Consider the following 16,642-nt stretch of genomic DNA (forward strand, 5'->3'; position numbering starts at 1 on the left):
AACAAAGGATGTTTCGCTATCCTTAGCGGCCAGTCGGTAAATGCCTGCGCTTAGCCTTTGGGAGCATGTTGGGGGAAAAATCCAGGATTTTTCCGGGGGAGGGGGTTAGGCCGGAATTTTTTCTCTTTTTTTTTACTTCTTATTAATGCAGACAAGCAGGAATCAAAATTTTATGGCATCCACTGTTGACATTGGTCCACTCTATTTACTTATTTTTTCAATTATTTTTCCCCTTTAATGATAAATTACAGAGCCCCTGGTATGGCGTTTGCCACACTTCGAAAGCCAAGGTCCTCGCTTTGGTGATTTTAAAAACAGCACTACATGTACATGCATTATTGCTACATGAACATGTATCTCTTGCCAAGACGTACTTGAGGGAAAACTTTTTTCAAAGATTCTGCAAGGGGCACAAGTGCAAGTTGAGGGAAGGGGCTTTACTGCCATGGTTTCTCGGGCTTAATTATAATTCATTTTTTCACCCTGAACTTAATACACACTCAGTACAATAACTTTTGCGCATAAACCAAGTTCAACGATTTTTTGTAATTTTATTGGCATAACTTCACAGTCCACATAGGCAAGTTAACTGAAAAGTAGGAAACTGAAAAAATACACTTTCCTGTGTGTATTTCAAACATTTTATGAATTTCACACTCTGCCCCTCAAGAAAAAACTCGCTTCGGGAAGATAAATGTACTGTAAACACTTGTATTTACACTGACCCACGCCAGGATTGGAAGTTCGGTATAACTGCTGTAGAGCTCATGCTAATGTTTAAGACCAAGGAGGACTGTCAGGGAATATAGCCAAATGATATAATGGTAAACTGAATTCATATAAAAGCTTTATAGAATTTCAAAGTGTTTTGTTGAGGGTTTTTTCCTCAAACTCTTAAGAATGAATGTCCTTCATTGTCGTCTACCCCGGGGCCTTAGGGAGAACAGTTTTTAAGTTACAGAGTTTTTATACTTATCAAATAAAGAATGTAATTCTGAGAACAACATTTTGAAAATGAGCCCGTGCGCTTGTCCCGTTACTTTGTCCCCAAGAGCAATGCTGCAATGCGCCAGCCGGGGGGGTGGACATGATCCTCATCGGATGGTGTCAAAGGTGTTGAGGACCTTCAGCACCATCTCGTCCTCCAGTAGCCCCTCCTCTTGGATGCCCAGGTTCTTGGGCAGCTTGGGCCGGACCTTGTCCGTCAATACCCCACTCAGGCCAACCCCTGTGTTCTCCGCTGCCGCTGCCGCCGGCCGCTGTTCTTCCAGTCCCTTGCTGGGACTGAAGATGAGCCACCGCAGGTATTCAATACGCTCCTCGTGTTCGGCCAGCACCTGGGAGCTCCACACAAAGTGGGGGATCTGTAGGCAGAAATAGGCATTGGGCAGAATCAAGTTGTGTGGGGATTTTCTAATCTGTAGATACAAAATGTTAATTTTAGCTACTTGCCTAAGGTCGTCTTTATGGAACTGCAGAACAAGGAAAGTCCTACTTCGAACTAAAAGCTACTTACTGACCAAGACAACACCAAGTAAACAGTTTCTAATGGCACTCTTTTTTAGGTTTTTCTTTTGGGGGGGGTAAATTATATTTTCTGTTTTCCATCTCCTTGAACTTAAAGTCCCTGGGGTCAATAAACAGAGTTGCTTAACATATACAGTTGCTATGGGCAGGAAAAAGTCCCCTAAGCAAAAATGTATCACAAATGAAAACTGGTAAGCCAGGTTTACAGTTAGACCCCATTACAGAGGGTCTACGTTTCTGGTTCACAAAATTAACCTGTCCCCAATATTCTCCCACAGCTTCCCCTCCGGAGGTAATGAAATATCTTTGCGCGAACAGAACACAGAGCACCGGTGGTTGTTACAATTTAACATTAATTGTAAGAAATACTAAACTGGCCCGAATGGCGCTCAAGCAGCATTATAATTTTCAGCTACAGCAAGCACAACGTATCTACTGTTGGGCCTGGGTGAATTCTTACCTGGACGTATCTGTACCCCATGAGCTCCAAGTGTCTTTGTTTCAGGGCCACCATGCCCAGGGTGTGTCTGGAGTTGATGCAGAACAGAGCGCTTGGCAAAAAGTCAATAGCAACCCTGAAAATAAGAGAAATGTAAAACTCGCTTCGTTGTGCAAACTGGTCAAGAGGTATTCATTCAACACTTTTCACGCGACATTTCTGTTCCAAATTCTTCAATCTGTTAGAGATAGACCTCGTCCACTTTCTATTACATGCTGTGCAATCTCCTAGTTGGATTGATCAGAAATTCTGAAGCAAGGTTCTCAACAGTGTTGAAGTCAAGGCCTATTGAGACCATCCAAGACTTCCAGTCTGAATTCAAGTCAGCCAGTCACTTGTGTCTGGTCTGGTGACTGGTCTTGTGATGGTCTTGACTACGACAATACATGTAATTATCTAAGGTAAGATAAGGACATTAACCACTTCCTGCCGGGGATTCTGGATCCGGACACGTATGCTTTATATGCGTGGCCGGGGTCTCCGAACTCGGACAAAGGGAACAGGGCCTTGTAACAAAAGACCGTACTCAGAACAAAAGACCAGGCTGCTGGGAATTACCGACATTTTTTCTCTCTCAATAGTGGAGATAATCTAGCCTTGATTTGAAACAGTATACCACGGTTTGGGGCATTTAGAGGGAGCGGATTACCACCGGGGACAAAAGCTCTCCACCACCGCAGCGATGAGCCACAAAGCACCGCTGCATGCTAATCTGGCCCCTATTGAAAAGAGGTCAGCAGCACACTGAGCCGGGTTACATAACACCGCACAGTTATCTTTAAGGTCCTGTCAAGTCCCTGAGGCTGCCCCCCGTCAATCACCTCTGTGCACCTGGCGGCAGCTGCTTGGTCTGGGTTCCCCACTGCATCAGATCGGCTAGCATGGTGCCGGCCACCTTGCCCTCAGAGCGGTTGAGGACACTGCCATAGTCGGCGCAGGCCAGGGGGTGGCCATCGCTGTCCAATACACACTCAAAGGCTGGGAAATAGAACAGAGTAATGAAAATTTAAAAACTGGGTTTTGTACTTCACACACGTAATTCAATAAGTACCGTTTACACAATATTAATTGAGAGGTTGTCAGAAAATATTTGTGATCTTACTTGCTGGGAATCGAACAGGTAACCTCCTGCTTTCTTGTACAGCTCAAATTTTCAAATGGTTGTTGCAGAATTGACCGAATCTTCGAAACACACGTAGTGTCAACATGAAGGGTCCAGCATGCTATTGTTGAACTGATCCTCTCTGTTTGGTTTGAGTACTTACAGATATCGTAGTAGTACGGCGACACGACAAAGGATCGGAGATACTGAGGGCCGCCCAACACCTCAACCAGGGAGCTCTGTATCGACATCAGCGATGAGTCCATTGTTAAAGAACCTGATCGCACAAGAGAATGTCGGTGAAAACCTTTCTACTGTCTCATTTGTGAAATTTCCCCAAAATTCGCTTCTGCCTGAGGCTAAAGACGGAGCGATGACACTTCGGAAGGTAACAGCAAATGCTGGGTTACTTTTTATTATATCCAACAAGACAAACTCTGATATGACAGTCTCACTTATCTGTTTACGAGGCTGCAGGCCTGGCTGAAATACTCGGACGTCAGTAGATTTTGTCTGTTAGACTAGAGTGGCCACCAGACAGTCATTCGTGTGGGTGTAAACATCCATTAATTGAAATGATGAATTTTTGAAGAATTTTGAAATCTGAAAATCTTGAAAATGTCCCGTTTGTGTGCACTGCATTTTTCAAACCACCCGGCAGCAAATGGTTAAGCCACTCCTCTGCACAGACAAGAAAATGTTGACGCAGTACGGAATTCCTACTGAGTGGTTGAAATAAGTTTCAAACTTGCTCTCCCTGTGGTCATTGGCATTCCTATCACCGTAGTTACTTCAGGTCTCCACAAAGCAGATGACAATTGTTTGCAGAATCCTGATTGCTCAATAAGCTTTAGACAGGCCCTGGTGCTACTCTAAGTTTCTTCTTAAAATAATAACCACTTTGTTTTCTATACAAGATGGTGAACACCTGCATGACCAACTCACGTTTCTTGAGAAGGTCTTGGCTGAACTGTTCATGGAACCAGGGCACTTGCAGTTCTGGACACTCCAGGGCAACCGTGCGGTTTAGGTACATCAGCTTTCGACGGTACATCATGCTACGGTCCGGGATGGCTGAGGGACAAACAACAAATGGGCCAGAAATCGTGGTTAACCCCACCATGATCCAGGCCTCGAAATTGGGCTTATCATCACGGGAGTGAGAACTTGCTCCTTAGACAACTGAATTTGTCACTTTAGAGGAGTAAGTAGCTCCCACACAATATTAAAGACATAGTGCATGTTCAAGAAAAAAAACAAAGACCCTGGTCCTTGCTGTTGCTTTTGTTTAAATTAATGACACTGATAACTTACGGCTTAGACTTTGGCAGATATTAAAGCCTGGATCGAGTTATTTTTGCGGGTTGCACATGACGTGCAACTAGTAGTGAGTGCGCAACCACCCAGAACCTCAAACATGTGCTTAGCGACGCTACACAAAAAGTCGGGCACTGGGCCTTTATTACGTGCATATGCACACAGACATAAAAGGGTACTAACTGCAGCCAATGAAGCATTTTTGAAACGAGTGGATTAGGCTGAGACTTTGGTTTCGCTGGTTCCAGCTATTTTGGAGCATGGTTCAAAACTACATGCTCAAGCTATGACTGGAACCAACGAAACTGAAGTCTAAGCCAAAACCACACATTTATCTTGAATTTATGCACGAGGGGCCAGTTTCCATACAATCGTGACACTGGCCGCAGGTATGCGTGTGTGAGACTGTGGCATGCGTTTGGTGACATCATAAACAAAATTGTACCATGTTATGGTTCCATGACAAGGCTCATCTGAAGTGAAGTCAAAAAGTTCAGGTATTTTTCTTGACAAAAGTAGAAACAAATGGTAAAAATATTCAGGTACATGGAATCAAATGGGCATAAGTATTTTTAAGTATCATTATGATTTACGGGTGCATTTCTGAGACAAACGGGTGCATTTTAGCTACCTGCACCCGTTAATTTCGAGCCCTGTGATCGCCGGGCATATTTGTGAGGGAACTGTCAGAATCTATTCACTACACTCACCCTGAACAGCCAAAGGGGAGCACATTCCTAATTCAAACTGGCCTTGTGTATACTCTAGTTCACCCTAACCTCCTACTGTCTTTTACTAGGCACTGGACCAGATCCATCAAAACTTAACACTCCTTGTGCAATCCTTATTTCTTTCTAAAAGTCCACCACTGGTGTGATAGTCTTCACTGATGGACCTATTACAAGCGGCTTACATGATATCATCAGTTATGTTGCCAAGACAGTACGCACTGAATGCCGTGGCAGTGCTTCAGGCTTCCTGGACCAAGTCCATCATAATCTATCAACATTTGGTCAACCTCAGGCCTTCTGGACTGAGTCCATCAAAATCCACAAAAAATGGATTTTGATGAAATTCTGGTGGTTTGTTTCAATCATGATTTCAGTTTTAACCCTAACCCTCCCAGATGCAGCTAAGTGCAACAGTAGTAAAAGCCTGGTGCATTTTGTTGCACTGGGCAATCAACAGCAGCCGAACAAACTGCCCATGTTGAGTCAGTGGGAGCTGGTCCCATTGAACGATGCCACCGTTGGATCTTGTGGTGACTGGCAACCACAGACTCCCAGGCTGTTTGGCCTTGGGGAGAGTTGACCTGTCAGATCTTGTTCCACGGGGCAAGCAAGCCGCTTTGACAAATGATGCAGACTGATGCGTCTGGCAGGGTTTCTAGCCAAAGTACCCTGGAGGGTTAGGGTTAATATACACCATTCAACTCATTCAACATTGACCTGTATTCCAAGTTCTGCCTGTGGAAACTTAAACCCCATCTGATACCACATATAACCACCCATTTGGGAAATTTGTCACACTAACAACGTATGACACAAATATCCCATCACCCAATACATTAACATCTGAGGCAATGCAATTCTCCAACAACATGAAGATGACATCATTCTGAACAGAAGATTGGGGTATCAAGTCAATCACTTGTGTCATTGCGTGTGCACCTGGGCTGGAACAATGACATCAAAATGTTACTGTTCTGCTTTGTTTGGACAACTGGTTATTGGACTAATAAAATTTGTGATAACTTCCAATCCTCGATTGCAACTCTACCAAAAATATGTGTTCCAGGGTCTCTATCTAATACAAAAAATTCACCAATAAATGATTCCACACACAGGGGGGTTGGCATTCAGATCGGCCACCTACTTTCCAACTCTTCGTCCAGCTTGGTCAGGAAGTCCAGACTGAAGATGTGCCGGATGAAAGGCTCAGGGAACTGCTGCAGGAAGGTGAGGATGTGGGTCAGGTCCACCAGGTAGCCCGTGGGCAGACTGTCCAGGAAGGGTTGGCAGCGGGCCACGCATGCCTGGAAGAAGGCTGGGGCGTTGGGAGGCAGGTAGTTGAGCGAACAAAAGGGACTCAGGATGTACAAGACTTGTAGCAGCAAGCAAGTGTATGACTTAGAGACCTTGTGCATTTCAATCGTCTTGGTGGGCTCATTGTTCTTTTTTTCATTTGAATGCAGTAACTAATGAACACGTTCTCTTTTCATGCTTAGCCCTGTGTGACTGGACTCGTGACCTGACTTGTGATCTGCTTTGTGACCAATTGTGATTTGACTTGGGTGTCAAAATTTATTGGACTAGAGACCTGATGTGTGATATGACCTTTTCACCTGATTCAACTTTTCACCTGACTCGAGATTTGATTGGTGACCTGACCTGTGATTTGACCTTTCAACCGAATTGTGATTTGAATTGTTCTCTGACTTGTGATCCGACTGGTGATCTCACCGATGCCTGAACTGGGTAAAGAAAGTGAATCCTGACCTGCATCGGTGTGATCTTGTTCATCTTCTGGGTGGCCACCTGGGCAATCTTGTCCATCAGATCCCGCTGGAGGTACCTGGCCCTGAATAGGTTCCGGGCACAGTCCACAGCCAACTGGGGGGTCATGCGGTGCAGGACGTTGGTGTACTGCTTCATGGCAGCGTCCAGGACTAGGACATGCCCGTCGTCCCTAAGAACGATGTCCACAATGTTGTTGAGGTAGTAGATGCTTGTGATCTGTAATGGCAAAATGCAAAGCACCAAGAGAAGTGAGAACAACAAGTTTCTATTTGGGAGTTCTCCTCAGCAGTCAACAAGGAATCAACAATCAGCCTTTCTGTCATCTCTGTTTGACTCTGTAATGACTTTAAAAGTCATTTTTTTGCTATTTCATCCACAGAAGGCTAGTAATGATGCCTGTGTTCTTGCTGATAAAAATTATTACGAGTAGTGTTTGAATAACAAAAAGGAAAAAAAGATCTGAATTTTTAATTACATGTAATTCACCTGGTCAATTGACGCTTGTGCTCTCTCAAACAACTCCTGTCTTAATTCAACAACCTCCTGGCTGAGTGTGCCCAACTTTGACTTGTCTAACTTGCGGGCAATCTTGCTGGTGGCCTGGAGCATGTAATTGATGCCAGCAATGTTCAGCTGGGGCATCATGGCCCGGACTCGCTTGGGGACGGTGCAGTCCAGCAAGTCCAAGGTGGGCAGCTGGGCGAGTGTGGCAACAACCGTCAGCACCCGGCTCGGGGAGAAAGCAAAGCCCAGGATCTCCAGGAGCCTCTCCTGGATGATGGTGAAGACCTCCGGATCGGGGCTGTCCAGGCGAACCAGGAACCCGACGATGTCGGCCAAGCCATCCACCTGAAGGCTGCTGCTCTCTGCTTTGATCCTCCTCACCAGTTTCTGCACCAGGGGCGTCTGGTGGTTCCGGTACCCCATCAGGCGCAGTCCAGCAGACATGCGGCTGATGGCACTAGGAGTGAGTACTGAAGCCACCTCCTCCGCTTTGTCTGCCAGAAGGAGTTTGATATCGGCTGAGGCTACACTACCGATGCTCTCAATAGCATAGGCCAGGTCTTCTGGATCATGGCAGGCTGGTAGTTTTTTAATAATTGTCTTGTGGACGGCATCCTGGAGCTCTTTGTTTTCATAATTGAGGCATCGCAGCATGGACTGTACCATGCAGAGCTCCTTGAGTGGGATACTCTCCATCATCTCCATTAAGAGTTGGGCACACTGGTTTAACAGTGGCTGACTGACACTGCGCGACCGTGCCATGGTGTGGATAATTCTCCTGATGCTGTTGTCTCCAATATCCATGGGGTTAGCTTCTGCGAGGAGCTGGCTAGCCCTCTGGAAGACAGCTTGCCGGTTGGGAGGAGACACCAGGTGGATTGCCTCCCGCATCCAAGCCGAAAGCTCCCGGATACTGTCCACTGTGTGCAGCTTGTCGCTGAACAGTCGCACTGTGGCACAGAACATGGGGCTGCGATTGTCATTCATGTCACCGAGGCTGACAGCAAGTTTGGACAATGCGTTCGTCTCCAGCTCGTCAAGCCGGTGGTTTAGCTCCGTTCTCAACTCTCGCACCAAGGGGTGGTGCACCTCCGGAGTGAGCCTCAGTGCCGCATAGAGGGTGTCCACCAATAGCTTGCCATCCACATCGCTCAGCTTGTTTTCCGCCAAAACGCACAAGGCATCAAATTCTGGGTGGCGACGGACTGCGTCAAGAAAGCAGGTCAGATATGGCCCATCATGGAGCTTGGCAAGCTGCCAGATGTGGTGGAAGGCATGGAAAATGTGGACATGGGTCAGACGGGCACGGTGACGACCCGTGAGATTCAGAACCTCAGTGGGGTCGGTGGTTGATGAGATCTCATCAAGCAGGGCATCCGCTGGCAGTGTTCCTCGGAATCGCTCCACGGCTGCTTGACAACTATGCCCAGGAATCTTTCTTGTAGTATTTCTCAGGACCTTTGAGTGCATACCTGCCTGGCGTGTGACAGTTTGTGTTGACACTGATGATTTGCTCTTGACATTCCCTGCAGAGTCTTTCACGACGTACAGACACCTTACACAGACAGAAGCTTTGCCAAATTGGCGCAAGTTGGATTTTGCAAGAATGCAAGCACCTATTCGGAAGCTGGCTACAGATGACGCCATACTTCGCAACAGCTCACTGCGGCTTGTTTGTAGGCAAACAGTACTTAAAGCAGTTCCCTTCATCAGCCTGACCTGTCAAACTCCAATGTCCTAAGAAGCAAACAGAGAACACTTTGATTCCTGATTTTTTTATTAATGCCAGGGGTATGACTTTGATAGATTTTGGGGAAAATAAGTCTACACATTTGAGTGTCATTAACACTGACAAACTTTTAAAAGTCTTACTGGTAATTTTCAGGGGTTTTAGTAGCATTTGCCTGAGTAGGCCCCTACATGTCCTGTATGTATTTTTCAGGGCAGAAGCCAACATGGTCAAAGGTGATTCAATACTACTAGCCTACCTGGGGATGGGAGGCATGATCCAATGGGGAATTCTTTCCAATTTATACAGTTGGACCATAGAGGGGGTCATGGAGGTAGGCATGGTAGAAAAGGTAGCCTGTCACCAGACCGTCACTGTGCCTCCACAGGTGCAGCCTTACAGGCGACACTGACAGGCATGACAGGACACAGACAAGTTGGCTAGCCATCGTGATCATGGCTTTCATAGCCCAATCTTGCACCTTGAACAAATTTATTGTAATCCCTCCTGATTGATGATCCTATGAATGGATGTTAATTATTTTTTTTGTTATATAAAGGCAAATAAGCCTTATCGCAAATACTGCATGGGTGATTCTGCACAATCATGACAATGGTAGAAAAGCACTGTGGGAAGGAAAAGGGGCAATGTTTGCTCTTTTTTCCTTCTTGCACTGCCTTTCTACCATTGTGCAAAATCACCAATGCAGTATTTGTCATAAGGCTTACCATTTGGCTCATGATAGAGTAGGCCTACCAATAAATTTGCACCAAGAACATGAAGAAGTTCAAGATTGTCATGTGCTTAGGCCTAAAAAAGTAACATGCCTAAAGAAAATCTAGCCCAACAAATAGGGCTGTAGTGGCTCTCTTTTACAATCTGTCTTTTATCTGTCGCCACCACAACCCAACTTCAAGCATGCTTCAAGGCATGTCTTAAATCATGCCTGATGTCTAGGCCTAAATGCTAGACATGCTAGATTTTCCTTTAATTTACTTAGGCATCATGCAAGAATTTGACTTTTAACACCGTTTAGTTGAGAAAAACAAAAAATTAAAAGCGTCAGGTCAAAGATGATTTTTTCACCTGCACTCTCGAAGAACTCACCGTTTCTAGTTCGCAACGGTGTTGTGTCATTCCACAGGAGCCGGGAAGTAATGTGTAGGCCTTATGTTGAATAACTGGTCGATTAAATAACATTAACACTAGTTTGTCTGTTACACAACATGCATAATGCTTGTCTGCTACATTTTCGTTCCCAAAACGATACGTCCGTACTTAAGAGCACTGTAGTCCCGATGATAAGGTTGAGAAAGTGTTCATCGTCTGGTCTCCCAGCATACCCCATGACTTACGCATTGAATAACACAATAGTATGAAATTCTGAGTCTCGAAATCAGACTACAAAAGGGACAAGTCTATTACGGTAGCTTTTGACTGCCATAATTACCTCCTTTGCTTCATTCCGTCTTTGTGCACCATTCATTTTACTCTAGGAAATCTGTTCTGATTTTAAAAACCTTATTTTGAAAGTAAAATTTTTTAGGGAAAAAAAATTAACAAGAATCTGAAACTTTGGTTGAAGTGAGTTTTATTTTCAACGACATGACTATGTACTCGTTCCCACGGCGGGGACAAGCGAAACACGATGGATAAAACTCTTTTAACCCTGTTAAAATAGCCGGGTTATTTTGGTCCCTCTCACCGTGAGTTGGGTGGGGGCGAATTCGCCCCCCCCCCCCCTCCCCCAGAACCTGGCCACTCAGTATCAATACAAACGAGTTACAAGTTTGACGTTGGCAATCAAACGAATTGTTCTGTTGTTACGGTCATTGGAGTTCAAGGCTACGCGCGTGCCAACCTGCATGTATTAAGTTAAGCACCACAGTGGAAAAGTATACATTTTTTTCTGACCTGTCTCGGAAAAATTGGCGGTGCATAAGATAAAACGGTAGGTTCTCTGTTCACAAAATTGATGTCAAAATGACCGCAAAGGCTCTAAAGATTCCTAAAGGCTCAGCTCCTGAAAAAAATGCACTGCGGAAAAAATTTGCAAATCCGCCCCGGCTCTTTTAGGGTTAGGCGAGATTTCTTTTGGCGCTCAAATCTGCAGACCTTCTGGACTCAGAAGTGGGAAAAGCATTTTTTTTTTTTCATTTTGAGAAGTCTAGGATCCGCCGACCAACGATTTACCTCAATATAAATGTGAAAAATAAAACAACTTCCTATTTTTGCTCGGCTGTCAGACCGACGGCAAAGTGCTGTTTATCTTGTGAACTTTTCCTTTCTTTTCTTTTCTTTTCTTTTCCTTTCTTTTCTTTTCTTTTCTTTTTGAGTTCTTCCCTCCGACTTGAAGACCCTTATTTGCTTTTCTTGACACCACAGAAAATGTTGGGTTTTGTTGTTGTTGTTGTTGTTTTTGTTATTGTTATTTTCAGTCCTCCTCCAAAATATTTCTTAAGAAAAATCCGAGCACAACTTATCAATCAATGCTCACCTTGAAGTGCTCAAACAGAAATTATCCTCTTCTCAAAAAAAAAATATCCTTTTGTCGACGCGTCGCAGACTATCCATCACGGGGGACCGAAAATGATTTCAATGTTTTTAAAATAATCAACTTATATCAATTCAACTTTGGCTTTTTTAAAAGATATTCCTTACTGTATTTGTAATTTTGTTCCTGTTCTCTAAGTTGCTTACCCTGCATGCAAACATTTGCTGTATTCGTTGAATAAATCACAGAATGTTGATCGTCCATGAGATATTGGGTGACGCGCGAGAAGAAAAACGCTGAAAAAGTGGATGGGATGGGGCAAAGATGTAGGGAGCACTATTGGTTTGGGGAATACAAAAAGTTGAAAAATCAGGGCCCCGGAAAGGTGAGCGACCATTAACGCTACACCACTAACAGCCCTTCCCGGCCTTCTCAGTATAAGCAATCGTCATTGTCATTTGTTACCCTTTTTCGATCTAGAAAATTGACGGAAACTTTCAACGCTTTTCCAACTGTCAGTGCGCCATCTATCGTAGGCGTCATCCAGTAGAACTTCAGTTTCTTCGAGAGTAACCGCCAGGGCTAGCGCCCACTGCAGCTTGATCTCACGCCCATTATTGCCCCAAGGAAACGGTGTGACCAATATCGTTGCAGCAATGACTCATTGGGCTTTTGGAATAGTTAATTTAGGCGCTACCTACGCATGTATACTTGTACATGCATTTGCAACCGTGGTGTGCAAATTGGGTCGTCTGCATAGTGAACTCAGTGGGATTGGGCGTGATTTCTTTTGATTGGTAATGAAGGGAATGTGGGAAAGTAATGACACAGAGCAAAGAAACAACTTGGCCAACGAAATAGAGGAAGTTTAATTTGATATTTGCCTGTAAACATGTAGAGTAAGACAAGGGACTGGACGTCATCTACACCGGACAAGACTAAGGCAATGCACAGCAGTTACATGTTGCGGTGTGCACGCTCGAGCACATGTACAGTCTGACGCGTGACGGCTGACCGCCGGATGACCGAGCGAATCGTACATAGCATGGCCAGATAACTCTGCTGTGATTCGGTGAAATAACCATTACAAAAATTCGTCTGAACTGCATTTATTAGACACAGAGAACAATTGGAAAGATGAGCCGACGTCTGTAGGATTTGCCTGCAGTCCTGGTCCCTGAGACTGCCAAGCCAGCGTTTGTAGGGACGGAGAGCTGCGTGAGAGATGCCTGACGGGTCGTCAGCAGGACGCGGGACGGAAGTGATGGCCGGCAGCGACCGGGTAGTGCTCCGGCGGCTCGCGGTCAGGCCCAAGCCTCGGAAAACAACGCTCATCTTCGGTGTCAGCCAGATGATATTGGGCCTGGCCATTGTCGCCATAAGCTTCACAGCATTTGCCTTGTCAACCAGCAACAGAGTCAGGAATGCCTGCCCATATTGGGCAGGATTTTCAGTGAGTACAGGCCTAGCCCATTTTAAAGTTAAACCATAACCAGACCTTTAATTATTAATAGGCCCTGCCAAAGTTAGTGGCATAACACGCCGCATTGTCTTTTTCCCATGCTCATTTCATGCCCAGTCTGTAAATTGAAAGGGTGAGAGAGGTTATGAAAGGGAGCACTTCAAAATTCTGGCAGAGAATGGTGCTGTAAAAAGTGTATTACGTGTTTAATTTCCATTGTATCATCTGTCATGTCTGTTGTGTTAGTATTGCCGGTACTTCTTGCAAACAGTTTGAGGATTGGGACAACTGACATGATTTATGACAGTTTAAACTCTGGTTTGGCTGTCTCGACATCTTTGTTCAAGCGGACTCTGGAAGTTTATAAACCTCCTTAGTCACAGGCCTCACTCTATGTAGGAACATCCAATACATGCCCTCTCTCTTTGTTATATCAAAGCCAGAATTGGTGTCTGCAACGTTCAGATACAGACTTTACGTATAATCACAATAAATAATTCATGACATTCTGGTTTCCAGATTTGTGAAAAATCAACAGTAAACAGTGCAGAGAGAGAGTGTTAAAATTGTTCGAATTGAACATTGAGCTTAATGATATGAAAGCTTTGGAATTGATTTGACTGTCAAGTTCGAAGGTATATTTTGAGATACATGTAGTTTAATTTGGCAAAATCGCATACAATGTACATGTTCATCCAACATTTAAAAGTGAGAAAATCTTTCATTTAATTATCCTTAAAAAAAATTTGCTGGTATTGAGTTCCATGCATAGATATCACTGATTTTCACTAAAGTGGTATGTCAGCCCATACTTGTAGGTAAGTGAAAACATGTCCTAAAATGTCAGATTTAGCAGGGTAATATTGAAATGTTTGCGTACAAAACACTCATTAGATTACATAATCTTGCAGTGTTTGTGCACAGGGTGTCAAGTGATATAAATGTACATATGTCCATGTGTGGAAGTCTTTCCAGTTTACATAATTAAAAAGTTCTTAAAAGCCTACTTGGCAAATAAAGCACATTTGAAATTACACAATAACTCTTGAATCCCGGGATTTCACTTTCAGCACCAAATCCAACAGTGTCCAACAACTGCTGGAAAAGAGTTCAAGGAGAGGAGCAGCGTTCGCACTGCTGATACTGAATCACACAAGGAGTCATTTGACACCCTGTGCACACATCCTATGAGCCTAGTCTTAACTTCTAAGTGTATTTCAAGGATATGATTCAATATTTTCACTGCTATATTTGACTTTTGGGGGCATGTTATCACTTTCTAAACCACTGCAAGGGAAAGTACATGTAAGTGTTGTCCATATATGGAACTCTTACCTTGATGGCTGCCAGAACAAGTCAAATGTTAGTTTAAAAATAAGAATTTGGTGGTCAACAGGATTCAACAGGATTTGCCATTGACAGGATCTTGCTCATCTCAGCATGAATCGTTAAATCAAGCTCTTGGAGACCAACGGATGCTGAAATCTGATGCACACCCTTTTGTCTCCTCCCCTTGGGTACACTGTACCTTGTGCCTCATCGTACACAATTCCGAACCCACTCCACCTAATGAATGCACTGGCCGCAACAGGAGAAATTACAATGTACAGTGTACATATGTACATGTATGTCTGTATTCTGTACATGTACATTGTACGTACAGTGTATGTACTGTACATGCATCATGTTCTGTTTGAAAGCACATGTACGGATCTTCAAACCAATTAAAAAAACCTCTACTGGCGCATGAAAAAGTGCTACTAGTGCTTAATGACTACGAAAATCAGAACAATATTCTACACATCGTTGTAGAACAGAACGTTTTAAGAAAAGTCCCATACCTTATTTTACTCAACTTTGAGATAATTGTAATTAACCCTATTTTACACTCTTGCCTTCATTTGAAACAACTTTGTAATGTTTTTGTGGGTTTTTATTGTGTGCCAATGACCGCTTTTCAGCCATGAGTCCTGGATGGGTTGTGCATGTGCCCGCCTCTGTTGGTCGGAGTGTCTTTTTTGGGTGTGTGCGATATTTAACCCTGTGTTCACATCGCAATTCTTGTATTTCAATGTCTAATTGTACAAATCTCAGCAATTCAGCCTTTGGCTGCTATTCAGATTTTAATAATAAACCAGCAATGAATGAATGAATGAATGGTTGATTATATGTCCTTGGAAGATATTTGTTTTGTGGGATTGGTTGAGTCTGAATGATCTGTTGATTGTACATGTAGTGCATGGTTGGTCGATATTGTTGAACATCATAGACGTTATTTCCCAATTCCAAAATAGTCTTCCACAACTGTTAAGTACACGTAGAAAGACGAAGTGATTGGCTTACAGTGGAAGGATTGACAGATTGTGCTGCAAGATTTACATGCACTTGAAGTGCAATGATTGATCAGTCGTGCAGATCGACTGATCCCATCCGTAGTATTGAAACATTCTCTCTAGCATAGTAGCAGCACATAGATTTTTTCCTGTTTAAATTAGGAATTCTCCTCTGGCAGTCATTCCTTGTACTGGGTAATGCAGATGATGAACCCTTGCAATCTTGGCCAAGCTATTCTGTGTAAATATTATTTCAGTAAAAGTACACAACACATCCAAAAAGAAAACAAGGGAGGAGAGTATTGATAAGTTGTTTATTTTATGTGGGTAAACATTGTTTCCACCTAAACCACCAGAAGTCATCCGACTACCCTCCTCAAAGAAAACCAGAATGTCACCTACCTTGGGTAGTAAGTTTGCCATAATTTGCACATTCTACAAATACAGAATAATTACATACATGTACGTTTATATATAAACCTGTCATTGAATCTATGTTTACTTAACCTAGTCTGCCTGTTTATGTTGAGTAGCTGTATCTGCCAAGTACTAAACCTCTGCACAGCCTGTATGGTTGTACTTGACTTCCATAATCATGCCAGTCAAGGAAGCTGTTCATAAATTGGGCCGAAGTAGTATCCTGGTGGTCTCGCCATTGATCCTTATTATACAACAAATTTGTGTGAGGGAAAAGCTGACTGGAATCTTACAACCCTTCAGTGTTCTTCTCCTTTATGTTAAACCGGTATGTACTCACATTGTGCAGTGTAATTTGTCCTTGTTGCATTTGATCATTTGCCAAAAAAACCCGGAAAGACATACACATGTAGCTACCTGTATATTTTTTTTTCATCTGTGAGTGGCAATATTTAAATTTGTTTTTAATTTTCACCTTCTGTGGATGTATACATTTTTTTTTACTGAAAAACTTGTTTTTAAAGTTGCTTTATTTGGCCTAAGGAAAAGTGTTAAAAGTTTCCTTGAGATGTTAAGCTTCAATAAAGCACATTTATCCAAGACAGACTGCAAAAAAGTCTGCATTAATATGTTGCTAAACGTGTTGATACCTAGTACTAGTGTAAATCCAGATCGCCTGACAGTTGCCAATTTTCTGGGACCAGCGCACCCATTAACACGCTGCCATGATTTATTCATG

The 16,642-nt window shown here is 43.6% G+C and overlaps 2 protein-coding genes across 3 annotated transcripts in view; one reads left to right on the top strand and one right to left on the bottom strand.

Moving 5' to 3' along the window:
• Positions 1 to 209: 209 nt before the first annotated feature.
• LOC110989234 (FAST kinase domain-containing protein 1, mitochondrial-like) lies at positions 210 to 10,456 on the bottom strand. The gene is made up of 10 exons (XM_087140571.1): positions 10,305 to 10,456; positions 9,457 to 9,678; positions 7,451 to 9,205; positions 6,941 to 7,180; positions 6,321 to 6,546; positions 4,074 to 4,202; positions 3,292 to 3,405; positions 2,848 to 3,004; positions 1,988 to 2,102; positions 210 to 1,364 (listed from the first exon to the last, which is right to left on the bottom strand). The coding sequence occupies exons 3-10, from the start codon at positions 9,176 to 9,178 to the stop codon at positions 1,095 to 1,097; spliced, it is 2,979 nt and encodes a 992-aa protein (XP_086996697.1). The 5' UTR covers positions 9,179 to 9,205; positions 9,457 to 9,678; positions 10,305 to 10,456; the 3' UTR covers positions 210 to 1,094.
• A 1,940-nt stretch (positions 10,457 to 12,396) lies between these two features.
• Positions 12,397 to 16,642, top strand: part of LOC110989221 (uncharacterized) — an 85,794-nt gene continuing 81,548 nt past the window's right edge. Inside the window, exon 1 of one of the 2 annotated variants that reach the window (XM_022253444.2) lies at positions 12,397 to 13,144. In XM_022253444.2, coding sequence (XP_022109136.2) covers positions 12,917 to 13,144 — 228 coding nt within the window. In that variant the 5' untranslated portion in view covers positions 12,397 to 12,916. Of the gene's footprint in view, positions 13,145 to 13,168; positions 16,232 to 16,642 lie in introns of those variants that run through there. The other variant, XM_022253446.2, reaches the window with a different exon arrangement.

Source organism: Acanthaster planci, linkage group LG08 (genome assembly GCF_054643075.1).
Source record: "Acanthaster planci isolate LZ-2023a linkage group LG08, COTS_SCS, whole genome shotgun sequence".
In the NCBI taxonomy this organism is placed as follows: Eukaryota; Metazoa; Echinodermata; class Asteroidea; order Valvatida; family Acanthasteridae; genus Acanthaster; species Acanthaster planci.

Bases quoted from the DNA above. Each gene is read 5' to 3' on its own strand.
- LOC110989234 (XM_087140571.1), bottom strand. From the start codon at position 9,178: ATGAAGGGAACTGCTTTAAGTACTGTTTGCCTACAAACAAGCCGCAGT. The intron at 6,547-6,940 runs AGGATTCACTTT...CTGCTACAAGTC, and splicing joins AGATCACACCGATGCAGGTC to TTGTACATCCTGAGTCCCTT. The intron at 3,406-4,073 runs GTGAGTTGGTCA...TTGTGCGATCAG, and splicing joins CCAAGACCTTCTCAAGAAAC to GTTCTTTAACAATGGACTCA.